A 21,443-nucleotide genomic window follows, 5' to 3' on the forward strand; every position below is an offset into this window, starting at 1 on the left:
CCATAAAAAGATTGGCATAACTAGGGGCAAATCTGGTCCCCATAGTCGTCCCACATTGTTGCAGGTAAAATTTACCATTAAAATTGAAATAGTTATGAGATAAGATGAACCTGATACTATCACTAATAAAGAGTTTTTGCTCATTCATCAGACTGGGATCTTTATTTAAATAAAAATCAATAGCTTCAATTCCAAGGTCATGTTTGATGCATGTGTACAATGCCGAAACATCACAAGTGGCTAACAGGAAATTATCTTTCCATTGTATATTCTCTAGAATCCGAAGAACATCAGTAGATTCCTTAAGATATGATGGCAGGGCTTTCACATAGTCCTGTAGGAATAAATCAATGTACTCAGATAGATTGGCGGTCACAGATTCCAACGTAGTTTACCTCCTTGAATGTTTATGTGGGGTTCAGTATGTAGGGGAATCGACAAGGTCCGTCAAGGATAGGATAAGAGAACATAATAATTTGATTGAGAATATGGACCTGGATAGAAATAAGGAACTCCCTTTACCCAAACATTTTAAGAAATGTAATAATGGTAATACTAAGCATTTGACCTATACTGTGATAGACCAAGTGAAATCCAACTGTAGAGGCTGTAATATGCAAAAGGAAATTCTAAAATTGGAAGCAAAGTCGACTTTTGAATTAAAAACTTTAACACCACATGGTTTAAATTTAGAATTTGACCTGGGATGTTTCTTATGACAGTTTAAATATGAATTTTAATAAACCTTATATTCTTTATTATTATTATTATTATTTATTTATTGTTTTTTATTTGTTTGTATTTTTAGTCTGAAGATCTTACTCTATTTGATTCTGAGATCATACCTCTAGTGGAGTTAAATAGATTAAATGAAGATACTATATTACACTATATATCTCAGTTTTTAGTATTATGTATATATTCTGAAGGTGCCGGATTATTTAGAGTGTTGTAAACTATTATGCATTTTACATTAATGTTCATTGCATGAACTTTTACTAATACTAGTCTAATATACATGCATTTATTTAATATGATATGTGACATTGCTATTATCTGAAAAATGCCATTGGATATAAGGCTGTAATGCCGTTTTTTTATCAATATAGTATGGCCCTTTAAAAATGTGTGAACCAGAACTATCCAAAAGGATCTGTAGGAGAGGTTTAAATAGGAATAATTTATTTAATAAGATTTATTTTATTTCGTTAGATTAAAATTATATTTAATTTAGGGGGGCGTTAGTGTTAGGGTTAGACTTAGCTTTAGGGGTTAATACATTTATTAGAGTAGCGGTGAGGTCCGGTCGGCAGATTAGGGGTTAATAAGTGTAGGTAGGTAGCGGCGACGTTGGGGGGGGCAGATTAGGGGTTAATAAATATTATGTAGGTGTCGGCGATGTTAGGGGCAGCAGATTAGGGGTACATAGGGATAATGTAGGTTGTGGCGGTTCGCGGTCGGCAGATTAGGGGTTAAAAAAATGTATTACAGTGGCGGCGATGTGGGGGGGGGCTCCTCGGTTTAGGGGTACATAGGTAGTTTATGGGTGTTAGTGTACTTTATAGCACAGTAGTTAAAGGGACACTGAACCCAATTTTTTTCTTTTGTAATTCAGAAAGAGCATGCAATTTTAAGCAACTTTCTAATTTACTCCTATTATCAATTTTTCTTTATTCTATTGCTATCATTATTTGAAAAAGAAGGCATCTAAGCTATTTTTTGGTTTCAGTACTCTGGACAGCACTTTTTTATTGGTGGATGAATTTATCCACCAATCAGCAAGGACAACCCAGGTTGTTCACCAAAAATGGGCCGGCATCTAAACTTACATTCTTGCATTTCAAATAAAGATACCAAGAGAATGAAGAAAATTTGATAATAGGAGTAAATTAGAAAGTTGCTTAAAATTTCATGCTCTATCTGAATCACTGTACAAAGCCCAGAAAGCTCTTAACTCCTGGCTTTTTCCTGCGGCTGGAGTCTTGTCGTTAGATTTCTAACGCTCACTTCAACCAAGACTCTAAATACCAGCGTTAGAAAGATCCCATTGAAAAGATAGGATACGCAATTGGTGTAGGGGGATCTGCGGAAAAGTCGCGGCTGGAAAGTGAGCGTTAGACCCTTTCCTGACTGACTCTAAATACCAGCGGGCGGCCAAAACCAGCGTTAGGACCCCCTAAAGCTGGTTTTGACGGCTAACGCAGAACTCTAAATCTAGGCGTATGTTTCTCCATTGAATAAATTGCAGCTGAAAGGTTGAACAAATATGAATAATTAACCTATTAAACTGGAGATAGTTCACCTCCCAATAATTACATTCATTTCAATGATCTATCTATGCAAAGCTAAAGAAATATAACCAAATCAGTAAGATTAAATTATCTGAAAATGTACTATTCTAAAAATTAAAACCATGATTTTAGTTGATTTGAATGATCTTAATGATCAGTGATTTAATTTAAATCAACCCTAGAACAAATTTCACTGATATTTCCCCCCACAATACTGAATGGTGTCAGGAAGCAAGATTACAAAACAGATACAAACATTACCTAGTTTATCAAAGTAAAAAAATAAATAAATAAGTATGTTTGCACTAATAAAAAATAGCAAAATCCATAATTTAACAAACACATGCCCACTGTAACCATAATGCCCCTTTCAAAATACCTTAGACATACATACACACGTATCTCTCTGACTTTGGAGCACAACACGTTAATAGCATGTTGTGCTCCTATTAGCATCAATAAGCACTATTAAATGGGATTAATTAACAAACAGACACTCATGTGATGATGTTATTCTGATTAGCCCCTGATATTGCCAATACAATTTTACAAAATAATCATTACAAATTATAACTTTCTCCTGTTAAGTGTAGTCAGTCCACGGGTCATCCATTACTTATATCTCCTCCCTAACAGGAAGTGCAAGAGGATCACCCAAGCAGAGCTGCTATATAGCTCCTCCCCTCTACGTCATACCCAGTCATTCTCTTGCACCTAACTAATAGATAGGACGTGTGAGAGGACTGTGGTTGTTAAACTTAGTTTTTATTTCTTCAATCAAAAGTTTGTTATTTTAAACAGCACCGGAGTGTGTTGTTTTTTCTCAGGCAGCATTAGAGGAAGAATCTACCTGAGTTTGTGTATGATCTTAGCGGTCGTAACTAAGATCCATTTGCTGTTCTCGGCCTTCTGAGGAGTGAGGTAACTTCAGAACAGGGGACAGCGGGCAGGGTTCACCTGCAAGGAGGTATGTTGCAGTATATTATTTTCTAAGGAATGGAATTGACTGAGAAAATACTGCTAATACCCATGTAATGTAAGTGCAGCCTTAAATGCAGTAGTAGCGACTGGTATCAGGCTGATATGTATGTATGTTTACACTGAGGTATTTCTGGGGAATGGAACTTCACTAAGAAAATACTGTATACATTTAACTTATGTTTGAGCCTCCACTGCAGTGAAAGCGACTAGCAGCAGGCTGATTAATAACATTTAATATTTTTATTTTTAAACGTTTACTGGCATGTTAATCGTTTTTCCCTGAGGTACTTGGTGATAAAACTTTTTGGGCATTATTTTCCACATGGCTGTCGTTTATTTATGAATAAAATCAGTTTACTGAGCTTCCCCACTGTTGTAACATGAGTGGGAGGGGCCTATTTTGGCGCTTTATTGCGCAGTAAAAATTCAGTCACAGTCTTCCTATTTCTTTCTCCATGATCCAGGACGTCTCTACAGAGCCCAGGGGTCTCCAAACTAGTTTTGAGGGAGGTAATCACTCACAGTAGACCTGTGAGACTGTGCTTTTGACTGTGATAAAAACGTTTATATTAAATTGTTATCCGTTTTTGGGTACTAAGGGGTTAATCATCCATTTGCTGGTGGGTGCAATCCTTTGCTAACTTAATGCATTTACTGTGAAAATTTGTTTGCTATAACTAATTTGGTTCATTGTTATTTCAACTGTGGCAGTTTTTTTGTGCTTCTTAAAGGCACAGTAACGTTTTTTATATTGCTTGTAAATTTATTTGAAAAGTATTTTCCAAGCTTGCTAGTTTCATTGCTAGTTTGTTTAAACATGTCTGACACAGAGGAATCTCTTTGTGCAATATGTTTAAAGGCCAATGTGGAGCCCAATAAAAAATTGTGTACTAATTGCATTGATGCTACTTTAAATAAAAGCCAATCTATACATGTTAAGAAAATTTCACCAGACAACGAGGGGGAAGTTATGCCGACTAACTCTCCTCACGTGTCAGTACCTTCGTCTCCCGCTCAGGAGGTGCGTGATATTGTGGCGCCAAGTACATCAGGGCGGCCCATACAAATCACTTTGCAAGACATGGCTAATGTTATGACTGAAGTGTTATCTAAATTGCCAGAATTTAGGGGTAAACGCGACCACTCTGGGGTCAGAACAGAGTGCGCTGATAATAATAGAGCCATGTCTGATACTGCGTCACAATTTGCAGAACATGAGGACGGAGAGCTTCATTCTGTGGGTGACGGATCTGATCCAAGTAAACTGGACTCAGACATTTCAAATTTTAAATTTAAGCTTGAGAACCTCCGTGTATTACTAGGGGAGGTATTAGCGGCTCTGAATGATTGTAACACGGTTGCAATTCCAGAGAAAATATGTAGGCTGGATAAATATTTTGCGGTACCGACGTGTACTGACGTTTTTCCTATACCTAAAAGGCTTACAGAAATTGTTAACAAGGAGTGGGATAGACCCGGTGTGCCTTTTTCACCCCCTCCTATATTTAGAAAAATGTTTCCAATAGACCCCACCACACGGGACTTATGGCAGACAGTCCCTAAGGTGGAGGGAGCAGTTTCTACTCTAGCTAAGCGCACCACTATCCCGGTGGAGGATAGCTGTGCTTTTTCAGATCCAATGGATAAAAAGTTAGAGGGTTACCTTAAGAAAATATTTGTTCAACAAGGTTTTATATTACAACCCCTTGCATGCATTGCGCCTGTCACGGCTGCGGCGGCATTCTGGTTTGAGTCTCTGGAAGAGACCATTAGCTCAGCTACATTGGATGAGATTATAGACAAGCTTAGAGTCCTTAAGCTAGCTAATTCATTTATTTCTGATGCCGTAGTACACTTAACTAAACTTACGGCTAAGAACTCCGGATTCGCCATCCAAGCGCGCAGAGCGCTGTGGCTTAAATCCTGGTCAGCCGATGTGACTTCTAAATCTAAATTGCTTAACATACCTTTCAAAGGGCAGACATTATTCGGGCCCGGTTTGAAAGAAATTATCGCTGACATTACTGGAGGTAAGGGCCATGCCCTGCCTCAAGACAGAGCCAAACCAAGGGCTAGACATTCTAATTTTCGTGCCTTTCGTAACTTCAAGGCAGGAGCAGCATCAACTTCCTCCGCTCCAAAACAGGAAGGAACTGTTGCTCGCTTCAGACAGGGCTGGAAACCTAACCAGTCCTGGAACAAGGGCAAGCAGGCCAGAAAACCTGCTGCTGCCCCTAAGACAGCATGAAGTGAGGGCCCCCGATCCGGAAACGGATCTAGTGGGGGGCAGACTTTCTCTCTTCGCCCAGGCTTGGGCAAGAGATGTCCAGGATCCCTGGGCGTTAGAGATCATATCTCAGGGATATCTTCTGGACTTCAAAGCTTCTCCTCCAAAAGGGAGATTTCATCTTTCAAGGTTGTCAGCAAACCAGATAAAGAGAGAGGCGTTTCTATGCTGTGTACAAGACCTTTTACTAATGGGAGTGATCCACCCAGTTCCGCGGTCGGAACACGGACAAGGGTTTTACTCAAATCTGTTTGTGGTTCCCAAAAAAGAGGGAACCTTCAGACCAATCTTGGACTTAAAAATCCTAAACAAATTCCTAAGAGTTCCATCTTTCAAAATGGAAACTATTCGGACAATCTTACCTATGATCCAAAAGGGTCAGTACATGACCACAGTGGATTTAAAGGATGCCTACCTTCACATACCGATTCACAAGGATCATTATCGGTACCTAAGGTTTGCCTTCTTAAACAGGCATTACCAGTTTGTAGCTCTTCCCTTCGGGTTAGCTACAGCTCCAAGAATCTTTACAAAGGTTCTGGGCTCTCTTCTGGCGGTACTAAGACCGCGAGGAATTTCGGTAGCTCCGTACCTAGACGACATTCTGATACAAGCGTCAAGTTTCCAGACTGCCAAGGCTCATACAGAGTTAGTTCTGTCATTTCTAAGGTCGCATGGGTGGAAGGTGAATGTAGAAAAGAGTTCTCTATTGCCACTCACAAGAGTTCCCTTCTTGGGGACTCTTATAGATTCTGTAGAAATGAAAATTTACCTGACAGAGGACAGGTTAACAAAGCTTCTAAATGCTTGCCGTGTCCTTCATTCCATTCAACACCCGTCAGTGGCTCAATGCATGGAGGTAATCGGCTTAATGGTAGCGGCAATGGACATAGTACCCTTTGCACGCCTGCATCTCAGACCACTACAATTGTGCATGCTAAGTCAGTGGAATGGGGATTACTCAGATTTGTCCCCTATGCTGAATCTGGATCAAGAGACCAGAGAGTCTCTTCTATGGTGGCTCTCTCGGCCACATCTGTCCAGGGGGATGCCCTTCAGCAGGCCAGATTGGACGATTGTAACAACAGACGCCAGCCTGCTAGGTTGGGGTGCTGTCTGGAATTCCCTGAAGGCTCAGGGATCATGGACTCAGGAAGAGACACTCCTTCCAATAAACATTCTGGAATTGAGAGCAGTTCTCAATGCCCTTCTGGCTTGGCCTCAGTTAACAACTCTGAGGTTCATCAGGTTTCAGTCGGACAACATCACGACTGTGGCTTACATCAACCATCAGGGAGGGACAAGGAGTTCCCTAGCGATGATGGAAGTCTCAAAGATAATTCGCTGGGCAGAGTCTCACTCTTGCCACCTGTCAGCGATCCACATCCCAGGCGTGGAGAACTGGGAGGCGGATTTCCTAAGTCGCCAGACTTTTCATCCGGGGGAGTGGGAACTTCATCCGGAGGTATTTGCCCAACTGCTTCGGCGTTGGGGCAAACCAGATCTGGACCTCATGGCATCTCGCCAGAACGCCAAGCTTCCTTGTTACGGATCCAGGTCCAGGGACCCGGGAGCGGTTCTGATAGATGCTCTGACAGCACCTTGGGTCTTCAACATGGCTTATATGTTTCCACCCTTCCCGATGCTTCCTCGATTGATTGCCAGGATCAAACAAGAGAGAGCATCAGTGATTCTAATAGCGCCTGCGTGGCCACGCAGGACCTGGTATGCAGACCTAGTGGACATGTCGTCCTGTCCACCATGGTCTCTGCCTCTGAGACAGGACCTTCTGGTTCAGGGTCGTTTCAAACATCCAAATCTAATTTCTCTGAGGCTGACTGCATGGAGATTGAACGCTTGATTCTATCAAAGCGTGGATTCTCGGAGTCAGTGATTGATACCTTAATACAGGCTAGGAAACCTGTTACCAGGAAGATTTACCATAAAATATGGCGTAAATACTTGCATTGGTGCGAATCCAAGAGTTACTCATGGAGTAAGGTTAGGATTCCTAGGATATTGTCTTTTCTACAAGAGGGTTTAGAAAAGGGTTTATCTGCTAGTTCGTTAAAGGGACAGATCTCAGCTCTGTCCATCCTTTTACACAAACGTCTGTCAGAAGTTCCAGACGTTCAGGCTTTTTGTCAGGCTTTGGCCAGGATTAAGCCTGTGTTTAAAACTGTTGCTCCGCCATGGAGCTTAAACTTAGTTCTTAACGTCTTACAGGGTGTTCCGTTTGAACCCCTTCATTCCGTTGATATCAAGCTGTTATCTTGGAAAGTTCTGTTTTTAATGGCTATTTCCTCGGCTCGAAGAGTCTCTGAGTTATCGGCCTTACATTGTGATTCTCCTTATCTGATTTTTCATTCAGACAAGGTAGTTCTGCGTACTAAACCTGGGTTCTTACCTAAGGTAGTCACTAACAGGAATATCAATCAAGAGATTGTTGTTCCATCATTGTGCCCTAACCCTTCTTCAAAGAAGGAACGACTTCTGCACAATCTGGACGTCGTCCGTGCCCTGAAATTTTATTTACAGGCAACTAAAGATTTTCGACAAACTTCTTCCCTGCTTGTCGTTTATTCTGGACAGAGGAGAGGTCAAAAGGCTTCGGCTACCTCTCTCTCCTTCTGGCTTCGTAGCATAATACGTTTAGCCTATGAGACTGCTGGACAGCAGCCTCCTGAAAAAATTACAGCTCATTCTACCAGAGCTGTGGCTTCCACTTGGGCCTTTAAAAATGAGGCCTCTGTTGAACAGATTTGCAAGGCTGCAACTTGGTCTTCACTTCACACCTTTTCAAAATTTTACAAATTTGACACTTTTGCTTCTTCGGAGGCTGTTTTTGGGAGAAAGGTTCTTCAGGCAGTGGTTCCTTCCGTGTAAAGGTCCTGCCTGTCCCTCCCGTCATCCGTGTACTTTTAGCTTTGGTATTGGTATCCCATAAGTAATGGATGACCCGTGGACTGACTACACTTAACAGGAGAAAACATAATTTATGCTTACCTGATAAATTCCTTTCTCCTGTAGTGTAGTCAGTCCACGGCCCGCCCTGTTTTTACGGCAGGTCTAAATTTTAAATTAAACTCCAGTCACCACTGCACCCTATAGTTTCTCCTTTCTCGTTTGGTTTCGGTCGAATGACTGGGTATGACGTAGAGGGGAGGAGCTATATAGCAGCTCTGCTTGGGTGATCCTCTTGCACTTCCTGTTAGGGAGGAGATATAAGTAATGGATGACCCGTGGACTGACTACACTACAGGAGAAAGGAATTTATCAGGTAAGCATAAATTATGTTTTTTTTGTTTGTTTTTGTAAATAGCAATTTTATGATTGAGGGGTATTAACAGCAGAATCATTTTGTGATTGTGATCACTGGAAGAACATGCTGAATATGGGCCAGATTACGATTGGAGCACAAACGATAAGGGGTTTATCGCAGGTGTTTGCGCTCGTCAGGCTTTACCGCTGGTATTACAAGTTGAAAGTAAATGCAATCGCTTGAGTGCAGTTGGGATTTACGCTAGAATGATTACCACGACTTCAGAGCTCTGGTTAACTGTTTTGCGACACAAAAAAGTCTAAAAAAACACATTGAAAATACATTAAAAAGTACAGTTACACACATAATAACACCATCTAATAAAAAATATTCAAAAATAATATTGCACACAAACTTTGTAAAGGCTCAAAGATATTAAGTCTCAGGTGTTAAGAAAAAAGGCAAGCAAATGACTTTAACATTGAGATGCATACAAATACATTTCTAAAAATGGAAATGTATGTGTGTGGGTGTGTGTATATATATATATATATATATATATATATATATGTCTAAATATGTGTACATATGTATTTATTTATTTATATGTGTGTATATGTATTTATTTATATGTGTACATATGTATTTATTTATTTATATGTGTATATATGTATTTATTTATTTATATGTGTGTATATGTATTTATTTATATGTGTGTATATGTATTTATTTATATGTGTATATATGTATTTATTTATTTATATGTGTATATATGTATTTAATTATATGTGTATATACTGTATGTATTTATATGTGTATATATGTATTTATTTATATGTGTACATATGTATTTATTTATATGTGTATATATGTATTTATTTATATGTGTATATGTATTTATGTATATGTGTATATATGTATTTATTTATTTATATGTGTATATATGTATTTATTTATATGTGTATATACAGTGGGGGAAAAAAGTATTTAGTCAGCCACCAATTGTGCAAGTTCTCCCACTTAAGAAGATGAGAGAGGCCTGTAATTTTCATCATAGGTATACCTCAACTATTAGAGACAAAATGTGGAAACAAATCCAGACAATCACATTGTCTGATTTGGAAAGAATTTATTTGCAAATTATGGTGGAAAATAAGTATTTTGTCACCTACAAACAAGCAAGATTTCTGGCTCTCACATACCTGTATCTTCTTCTTTAAGAGGCTCCTCTGTCCTCCACTCATTACCTGTATTAATGGCACCTGTTTGAACTTGTTATCAGTATAAAAGACACCTGTCCACAGCCTCAAACAGTCACAATCCAAACTCCACTATGGTGAAGATAAAAGAGCTATCGAAGGACACCAGAAACAAAATTGTAGACCTGCACCAGGCTGGGAAGACTGAATCTGCAATAGGCAAGCAGCTTGGTGTGAAGAAATCAACAGTGGGAGCAATAATTAGAAAATGGAAGACATACAAGACCACTGATAATCTCCCTTGATCTGGGGCTCCACGCAAGATCTCACCCCGTGGGGTCAAAATGATCACAAGAATGGTGAGCAAACATCCCAGAACCACACGGGGGGACCTAGTGAATGACCTGCAGAGAGCTGGACCAACGTAACAAAGGCTACCATCAGTAACACACTACGCTGCCAGGAACTCAGATCCTGCAGTGCCAGACGTGTCCCCCTGCTTAAGCCAGTACATGTCCGGGCCCGTCTGAAGTATGCTAGAGAGCATTTGGATGATCCAGAAGTGGATTGGGAGAATGTCATATGGTCAGATGAAACCAACGTAGAACTGTTTGGTAGAAACACAACTTGTCATGTTTGGAGGAGAGAGAACACCATACCTACTGTGAAGCATGGGGGTGGCCACATCATGCTTTGGGGATGTTTCTCTGCAAAGGGAACAGGACGACTGATCCGTGTACATGAAAGAATGAATGGGGCCATGTATCGGGAGATTTTGATTGCAAATCTCCTTCCATCAGCAAGGGCATTGAAGATGAAATGTGGCTGGGTCTTTCAGCATGACAATGATCCCAAACACACCGCCCGGGCAACGAAGGAGTGGCTTCATAAGAAGCATTTCAAGGTCCTGGAGTGGCCTAGCCAGTCTCCAGATCTCAACCCCATAGAAAACCTTTGGAGGGAGTTGAAAGTCCGTGTTGCCCAGCAACAGCCCCAAAACATCACTGCTCTAGAGGAGATCTGCATGCAGGAATGGGCCAACATACCAGCAACAGTGTGTGACAACCTTGTGAAGACTTACAGAAAACGTTTGACCTCTGTCATTGCCAGCAAAGATATATAACAAAGTATTGAGATGAACTTTTGATATTGACCAAATACTTATTTTCCACCATAATTTGCAAATAAATTATTTCCAAATCAGACAATGTGATTGTCTGGATTTGTTTCCACATTTTGTCTCTCATAGTTGAGGTATACCTATGATGAAAATTACAGGCCTCTCTCATCTTCTTAAGTGGGAGAACTTGCACAATTGGTGGTTGACTAAATACTTTTTTTCCCCACGTAATGTATTTATTTATATGTGTATATGTATTTACAGACACATATACACATATAAACACATAAATACTTACAGTACATGTGAGTCCTTTGCAGTTAAGTAGATGAAAACATGTTAAAACATATGTATGCTATATTTGTATTTAATACAATGTTATAGTGTGTTTTTACTGTAAACATTTGACATTCCAATGTTCTTCACATATGGGAATATGTTCTAAGTATTTCTAAATAGATATTCCTATATATATATATATATATATATATATATATATATATATATATATATATATATATATATATATATATATATATATATATATATATATATATATATATATCTGTATATATCTAAACCTATATATAATAATCTGTATTTATAGGTATAAATATATATAGTACCAAAAAAACATCAGCTAATATGTAGAAATAGTTATTCATGAATAAATAGTACATATTCTTGTATGTGAAGAACATTGGAATATGAAATATTCCTAATTTCATGTAGGATTAGCACAAATGAGAATATGCAACCTGGTTTGCGTGAGAGTAAGGTGATAGGTCTTTTTTCCACTTTTTTTTTTCCATTGACTTCCATAGGGGAATACGTGAATGCGCATGCGATATTCTAAGTTCGGCTTTTTGCGCTAGTCGAGTTAGCTCGAGAGCAAAAACAGTTTACTTTCAACTCATAATACAATCGCAACCCGACCAGCACAAAAAGCCAAACTTCTAGCGCAGTTAACATTCAAGCTAGAGAGTTAATTAGTGCTCCACTTGTAATCTGGCCCAATATCAGCCAATGTTCATAAATAATTATTGGAAGAGAATAACCAATTATGATCAACCCCATGGTCACCTATGGTCAACAAAATTCTCAGGCAGGTAATAACCAGCAGGAACACAGCAGTGATCAGCAATGTTTAACAGAATACAAAGTCAGTAGTAGTAACCAACAGGAACACCTACAACAATGGTCAACAGGATGCACAGGCTGTACTGACCAGCAGGAACACTTTCCCAGCATACCCTGTGTATGTAGTATCTACATCCAACCTGATGGCTCATGCTGCAGTCCTTGCTGTCAGCTTTGACAGTGAAGAATGCAGCTGAATTTATCTGGTAAGGAAGAACTGATTGTTCTTCCTTTACCATGTGAAGGCAGATTACCAATACAGACAGTGACACTGTCTGTATAGGCTTTCTGTGATATCGTAAGTTGTGTGGGAGGGAAGGAGGGAGGCGGGTGTTGTATCGCAGGAGGGGAGAGGGAGGGGAGGAAGGGGAGGGTTCCCTAAGCTTCGGGAAAAATGTTTGTTAAGGGAGGAGGAGCAATTGGCCACTACACTACGGAAATGGGTGTGGGAGGGAGACCCTGTCAACAACATCACTTAGGGGAGAGAAAAACAAAAATAAGAAAAATGTTAAAAGTTTGGCACTGGCAGCTGCAAGTACCTAATATGGCTGCCTATAGTTAGAGGGGTGTTGGTTAGAGAGCTGTTTGGAAGGGATCAGGGAGGTGGGAGGGTTGAGGGGGAATCCCTACAATGAAAAGAAAATAATTTAAAAAAAATGACCAAAAATTGCAGACTGGCAGACTGTCTGCCAGTACCTAAGATGGTAGTGACCAGTTAAGAGAGCTGTTTGGGAGGGATTAGGTAGGGCTCAGGAGGTGGGAAGTGTTAGATGGGAAGGGAAATCTCTACATTACAGCTAAAATTAACATTACATGCTACCTGATTAACCCCTTTGCTGCCAGAAATTTCAAGTGTGGGGCACAGCTGCAATTAGCAGCCTTCTAATTGCCAAAAATGAATTGCAAAGCCATGCATGTCTGCTGAAAAAGGGGATCCCAGAGAAACTATTACAACCATTTGTGTTATTACTGCTCAAGCAGTAAGTATATTTCAGTGAGAAATCCAAAGTTTGTGAATTTTTAAAAAAAAATTTCTATTAGATCACATTTAGCAGGGAAACATGACTTTAAATATACCAAAATGGGCCAAATTCAATATCTTTGGTTGTCTACTAAAAAAATAAATACATAGTTTAGATAGGTAAAGAAAAAAAAAACAAGGCTCTATTTCTGTTTAAATAGAATGATAGCAAAAATGCAAAAAAAAATCTCAGGGTAAGTTTTTTCTAAAATCTGTTTCTAAAATTCCAGCAACAGTCTCAGAAATGGCCAACAAATGTCCAAGTGCAAAAAATGACAGTAGGTGAAGCAGTGAAGAAATGGACAGCATGATGCGTGGAGCAAGGACATCAGGAGACTCAATGAAAGACCATATGGTTGCCTTAAAATCACAGAGCAAAGTTTGCAGGTGTCATGGTGTATTGCCATCAGGAATCAGAGAGCAAGATGAGCAGGAGATATAGGATAACACCAGCAGGAGTAACTGAGCATGAGTAATCACTTACCAAGGCCAGTAGGAGAGCAAGAGCAGCACAAAACATTGAGTAAGACCATCATAAGACATGGAGCATGGCCATCAAGAATCACTGAGCATGACCAACAGGAGCCATTACTCAGCAAAGGTAGCAGGAAACACAAAGCACAGATCAGAAGTTGACACAGTGTATGGCTATTACAAGACACTGAGAAAGGCTAGCAGGAATCACAGAGCAAGGCAAGCAGTAGACATAGGGGCCCATTTATCAAGCTCCGAACGGAGCTTGAGGGCCCGTGTTTCTGGCGAGTCTTCAGACTCGCCAGAAACACAAGTTATGGAGCAGCGGTCTAAAGACCGCTGCTCCATAATCCTGTCCGCCTGCTCTGATGAGGCGGACAGGAATCACCAGAAATCAACCCGATTGACACCCCCCTGCTGATGGCCCATTGGCCGCGAGTCTGCAGGGGGCGACGTTGCACTAGCAACTCTTGTGAGCTGCTGGTGCAATGCTGAATACGGAGAGCGTATTGCTCTCCGCATTCAGCGAGGTCTTGCGGACCTGATCCGCACTGTCGATGACGTCACACAGGAGCTATGTAGTGAATGTAGTCCAGCGCTAGATTAGCACGGGTAGAGTATTTAGTTAAATTCTATAATTCGAATATATTGTATTTTGTGATTGGATAAATGTTTAATGTATGTACTGCAATGTTGTTATTATATATTTATTGTAGGTAATCCTAAGTATTTATCAACATTCAGTTAATAAAAAGATATAAACAGGTATATACAACTGATATATATAAACTTGTTGTCTAATGTGAACTTCTTATCTATATATATAAAAACTAATAAAACATTTGTATAATTAGACAGAAATTTAATAACTTGTTAAAAGCATACATAAAATAAAAAGGGACGTCTCCCTTATAACATCGATTTCATCAGAGAAAACAATTGAATAACTGTAGTATATATTTCCACTATTTGATAATCAGGTACCTGTTATATAGTGTAACAAATGATAATGTCCAGAAATTGGATTAAAAAAACTTAAAGATCCAAACGAGATGACCTCCCCGCTATTGTGGCGGGTGTGTGTTACCGGTCCGTTAGTGAGAGACTGGTATTTAAAAATATGTCATGTGACTTTTCCTACGTCACACTTGTGATCGTAGCTGTTTCAATATAGTTGTAATGTAACCAGTGATCCTTGATATTCTGTCAAGTGCTTATTATGTTGCAGTTTTTTTTATTTATTTACAATATATTCGAATTATAGAATTTAACTAAATACTCTACCCGTGCTAATCTAGCGCTGGACTACATTCACTACATATCAACCACTGTTTTCTTAGAGGGGAATACATTAGTCTAGCAGGGTCAATTCTCCAGCGCCTCATCTTTCTCACTACCAGTCACACAGGAGCTGCCACTCCATACTGATGCCGCTCCTGTGTACACCTGTGTGTTCTCCTTGGCGTTGGATTTCTGTTTGTTGCTGACTCCTGCCTGTTCCTGGTCCTTCTATTGGTTTACCCCTGAATTGCTATTCTGCCGGAGTGAGTACTGCTTACCTCATTTTACAAACTTTCTCTGCTCTGGGAAATTTCCTATCACTCCACTTGATGCCAGGATAAGAAGACTACTGGCCAAGTTTGGTTTGATATAGGAATATCCAACGTGCATTACAGAAGGAAGGTCAGCAGGAATCACAGAGCAAGGCAAGCAGGAGACATGGAGGAGAATCAGCAGCAGACAACACAGAACGTCAGTAGGAATCACAGAGCAAGGCAAGCGGGAGAGGTGGAGAAGAATCAGCAGAAGACAAGATGGAAGGTCAGCAGGAATCACAGAGCAAGACAAGAATGAGAAGTGGAGAAGAATCAGCAGCAGACAAGAAGGACATTCAGCAGGAGTCACAGAGCAAGGCAAACAGGAGATGTGGAGAAGAATCAGCAGCAGACAAGATTGAAGGACAGCAAGAATCACCGAGCAAGGCAAGCAGTAGACTTGGAGAAGGATCATTGGCAGACAAGAAGGAAGGTGAGCAGGATTCACAGAGCAAGGTAAGCAGGAGACGTAGAGAAGATTCATTGGCAGACAAGAAGGAAGGTCAGCAGGACTTACCAAGCAAGGCAAGCAGTAGAGGTGGATAATTAGCAGCAGACAAGAAGGAAGGTCAGCAGGAATCACAGAGCAAGGCAAGCAGGAGACATGGAGAAGAATCAGCAGAAGACAAGAAGGAAGGTCAACAGGAGTCACAGAGCAAGGCAAGCAGGAGACGTGGAGAAGAATCAGCAGAAGACAAGAAGAAAGGTCAGCAGGAATCACAGAGCAAGGCAAGCAGGGGACGTGGAGAAGAATCAGCAGCAGACAAAATGGAATGTCAGCAGGAGTCACAGAGCAAGGCAAGCAGGATAGGTGGAGAAGAATCAGCAGCAGACAAGAAGGAAGGTCAGCAGTAGTCACAGAGCAAGGCAAGCAGGATAGGTGGAGAATAATCAGTAGCAGAAAAGAAGGAAGGTCAGTAGTAATCACAGAACAAGGCAAGCAGGGGATGTAGAGAAGAATCAGCAGCATGCAAGAAGGAAGCTCAGAAGGAGTCACAGAGCAAGACAAGCGGAAGATATGGAGAAGAATCAGCAGCAGTCAAGAAGGAAGGTCAGCAGGAGTCACAGCAGAATCAGTGTAGAAGAAAGGCAGTTATAAGAATAGCAGAGAAGAACCATAGCCAGAAGGAGGTACAAACAAATAAAATTAATGGACCAATGAAAGAGCAGTGTCAGTTCTGAGAGGGAACACTTGTTTTGCTATGCAAGTCCAGAAGTTTAGGTAGATCAAGGGGAGCTAAGGAGTGGAAGAAAGGGACAAATGAACCTCTTTCAACCTTGATATTTAGATTTGTGTTAAACCTTTTGCAACCACAACTGTTATGTCACAGTTATGTCTGGCTTGTGTTAGGAGGTACAGAGGTTGTGGTGGGAGCCAATACTGTAGATCTTGTCAAAGACATTTATTTCAAATAGGGATAAAATTTGACATTACCTAACATATTTTACCATTTATTTAAATGAACATAGGCTGGCACTCTCTTTGCTGCCCACCCTTAGAGCAAGGGTGACAACATAATAAAAGAACATTAAACAGCTTAAAACATCAGAGTTACAGACAATTTTTTTATAGTTTTTGTAAAGGGCTTATTTTCTATTTTTTCTTTAGATGTGTAACAGCAAGAGAGCAAAACACTTCTGATGTGAGGTCTTCTATTTTGGGCATGTGGCTTACTACAGATATTGCTAGGCACATGTATTAGATGTGAATTAAAGGGACATAATACTCATATGCTAAATCACTTGAAACAAATGCAGTATAACTGTAAAAAACTGACAGGAAAATATCACCTGAGCATCTCTATGTAAAAAAGGAAGATATTTTACCTTACAATCTCCTCAGCTCAGCAGAGTAAGTTCTATGTAAAAAGTTATACTCACCTGCTCCCAGCTGCAGGTAAAAATAAAAAAAAATGAAGAAATGAACAGCAGCCAATCAGCATCAGCAGTGCTGAGGTCATGAACTCTTACTGTGACCTCATGAGATTTGACTTAACTCTCATGAGATTTCATAGTAAGCTTCCTTTACCTGATTGGTGAAATAGCATGAGAGTGCATGATGCTCATCCTTTCAGCTGTCCCAGGACAGACACACTAAAATGCTGCTTAGAAATCCTTTACAATGGGAGATGGCTACTGAGGAACTTTTGAGGTAAAATATCTTTCTTTTTTACATAGAGATGTTCAGGAGATATTTTCTAGTCAGCTTTTTACAGCTATGCTGCATCACTTTCAAGTGTTTAAACATTTGGGTATTATGGACCTTTAAGTATAACTCCTTAAAGGGACTGCTGGAGACATGTGTCTGACGTATTTACTTAATTAAAAATAATATCATTAAACAAATACTGTTATTCTTAACAGAGACAGAAGCTTCCAATTAATTTAGTTATTTTATTATTATTACTATTATTATTATTTTATATTTTCAGATTAAGTACAGGAAGAGGTTCATAAGGTTATGTAATATTCCTGCACTTCAACTGTACCGGGACATCTAATACTGTGAAGTGCGTAGCTACACTTCAGTATGTCCACGGCTGGACTGAGACTACTAGATATGTATCTAGTGTAAGTACAGCCACAATGTCAGTGCCAGATCACAATATTTACATAGCACAAAACAAGTTTACAGTGTTTTGTTTCCACAGGTTTAGTTATCATTGTCAAAAAACACTGGTTCCATTTGTGGAACGTAAACACAATGTCTCACCCAAGACACAACACAAATATTGGTCCACTCCTTTATCTTTTTCATGTCACTACTGCAGCACCCTTCTCATTGGTCTGCTACTCGACAGAATATTCCTCCAATCCAAACTAAATGCTCGGTTCCTCCTCTGTTGCTCTTCTAAGCCTGTCCCTACACTGTAGACAATATATCTGGTTTCACATCAGTCATGACCAACAGCATCTGCAGCACACCCAGCAGATTACAGAGACAAACACACATATTCATTGTGAAATGCTGGTATTTAACCACCACAGATACAGAAGGATTTGTATAATACAATTACAAGTGTTTGTGTTTTACCTTGTACAATAAGATGAAATAGAGTTCCATATAGGGTCTTGGTTGGAGGTGGTATAGTGACAATTATACTGCAGTTGTAGTATCCGGTATGGTTTAGTTCTGCCTTTTGGATCACCAGTGATGATAATGATGCATATTTCTCATGTACCACAAACACTTTATTGTTTAAATAATTCTCATTGTTTCTCCACATCTGTATAATTGTCCGTTTGTCATGCATAAAATCCCACTGTGAGGTATATCTAGGTGTATTTATATTAGCCACAGAGCAGTTCAGAATAACAGAATGTCCCCGTAACACAGTGACATTAGAGCTCTGGTTAAACAAGGAGTCTGCTGAAAAAGCTGTGGAAAGGATAGAAATATTATAGTAAATCTATGAAAAAATAAAAACAATGCTCAATAAACATATACAGTACATAGATATTATAACACATACTTGAAAGGTTGGGGATATTGTATGTCAGCAAACATATGGGCTTTACAGACAGGCTAAAAGATAGATGATAGATAGATAGATAGATAGATAGATAGATAAACAGATAGATTACAGACTGATTAACTGATTGATAGATAGATATATGATAGATAGATAGATAGATAGATAGATAGATAGATAGATATAGATAGATACATAGATAAAATACACATAGAGAGACTGGATGACATATAGATAGAGATAGATAGATAGAAAGATAGATAGATAGATAGATAGATAGATAGATGATAGACAGACAGAGATAGATAGACAGACAGATAGATGATAGACAAATAGATAGATAAATATCTAGATAAATAGATAGATAACTAGATAGACAAACAGATAGATAGATGATAGATAGATAGAAAGACAAACAGACAGATAGATAGACATACAGACAGATAGACAGACAGAGAGCAAGAGGCAGACAGATAGATAGATAGATAGATAGATATATAGATAGATAGATAGATAGGTAGATAGACATATGGACAGATAGATAGACAACAGGCAGATAGATAGATGATAGATAGACAGATATATAGATAAATAGATAGCTAGATAGATGATAGACATATAGATAGATAGACAGACAGACCGATAGATAGAGATAAACCCATAATATATATATATATATATATATATATATATATATATATATATATATATATATATATATATATATAAAAATAATCCCATCCAATGTAAAGCACTCACCGGGTCTTTTTAATCAATACAATATTTATTAAGTATTAATAAATATTGTATTGATTAAAAAGACCCGGTGAGTGCTTTACATTGGATGGGATTGTGTGAGATTTAAATGCACCCTGGGCTGTTGCTGGAATAAGAGTGAGTGCGGAGCCCTACGAGGGATTACATTATATATATATATATATATATATATATATATCTGCAGTTAAAGCTTATTTACAGTTATATTTAGTATGAATTGATAATAAAAAAAAGTTACACATGTACTCGCCAGTCACGTGTATCAGACAATTATCAGTCTTTTTCTTCTATGTTTGCGAGTCCAAGTGGGACTTAACCTGTGTTTAACCCTAACAGGGTCAAGACGAACAATAATATATCCCTAAAACACATATGGAATGATGTGTGTGATTGTTTTGTCTTCCATAAGAACTAATATCAGTGATCTAGAAAAATATCCAGGATCTCCCACCATTCTCTATTTGATCATTCTCTGTCAGAATTCATTTACTTAAAGAGGGGTATTGACAATATAAAATACAATTAAGGAAAACACATCCCTTCTTCAGATACATATAATAATATTTAGTTTGAAAAAATAGAAGTCAGATAAAGTGCTTTGGAGGGCTACAAAAAAAAAAAGTGATTGAGCCGATGAAATGAAAGCTGATTAATAATAAGTCTTCATCTCCCTTTAACAGCAGCGTTTTGTTAAGAATTAACCTCACAGGAACCTTCATACATTACGCAGAATGAAATTATTACTATTATCTTATACATAAAATAATTATTATGACATTTCTATTCCAGTGCCAGTTGGATCTGCACATTTATAAGCAGATGCGATAAATACATAAAACTAATTCAAATCTATCTGCAGCATTCAGGTACTTATTGTTAACTTTTCAGCAGTTGTACAAAGTACAAGGATGTTTTGGGATCTTACCTGTGAGCAGAGCCGTCCCCAGCAAGCAGAAGTGTAGTACAGGTTGAGCCATGATCACTAGTAACCTCCTCCAGTAACAAATACCTTGTCATATAAACTGGCACTTGGTGCGTCACAGACAGTCCCACCCTTCACCACAGCACACAACTGCAAGGGGATAAGTGTCATTGGAAAATGTGAGTGTATTTGTGCACTGTCCCTGGCATATTCTAATAAATATCCCCTTGGCACACTTTAGCTTTGCTCCTTTGGCTAATTTACTTGGGACACTTAGCTTCTAACATATTGTCATGGTGAATCTTAAATAGACATTTCACTATGATGCATTTTATCTGTGTTATTTCACTATGGATGTCTGCCTGCACCAAGCATAATGGTTCTTTAGATTAGCATTTATCTGCTGTGGACAAAATGCTTGTTTTAAAATACTGTTTCACCCATGCATGCTTTCTTTGGCATTTATCTGGCAAGCTGTGTGTCACACAATTAGAATAACACTATATATGATATATAATTTATCTCAGCTAAATAGAAATTGGGATTTTTTTTGGTTTGTGAATCCAAGTTCACAGGTTGGGAAACTAGGCCTTAGTATAATTCCAGTCCTCTGTGGGCACAAAGAAGACAGATTTTCAGTGAAAATCATTTCAGATTCAGTAATGAACATTTTTGCATTGTGCTTTTTTAAGAAAAATGCTCGCTTTGGAAGTTTTTTATTTAATTCATGCATATTTGGCCAGATTACGAGTTTTGCGTTATGAGCGGCTCGGTAATAACTTGCAAGTTATTTCCACCGTTCACCTTTAATAGCGCTGCTATTACAGGTTTTCCAAAAACCCGGCGTTAGCAGGCAATATGGCAGCGTTGAGTTCCATACCGCAAACAAATACCAGCGCTG

General features: G+C 39.0%; 1 protein-coding gene across 1 annotated transcript in view; it reads right to left on the minus strand.

Annotated features, from left to right (window-relative positions):
* LOC128664314 (protein turtle-like) overlaps positions 1–20,597 on the minus strand; it is a 52,216-nt gene extending 31,619 nt beyond the window's left edge. Inside the window, exons 1-2 of the mRNA XM_053719154.1 lie at positions 20,546–20,597; positions 18,405–18,749 (exon numbers count right to left, since the gene is read on the minus strand). Coding sequence (XP_053575129.1) covers positions 18,405–18,749; positions 20,546–20,597 — 397 coding nt within the window. The remainder of the gene's footprint in view (positions 1–18,404; positions 18,750–20,545) is intronic.
* Between the last annotated feature and the right edge of the window lie 846 nt (positions 20,598–21,443).

The sequence above is a fragment of the Bombina bombina genome, chromosome 6, assembly GCF_027579735.1.
Source record: "Bombina bombina isolate aBomBom1 chromosome 6, aBomBom1.pri, whole genome shotgun sequence".
In the NCBI taxonomy this organism is placed as follows: Eukaryota; Metazoa; Chordata; class Amphibia; order Anura; family Bombinatoridae; genus Bombina; species Bombina bombina.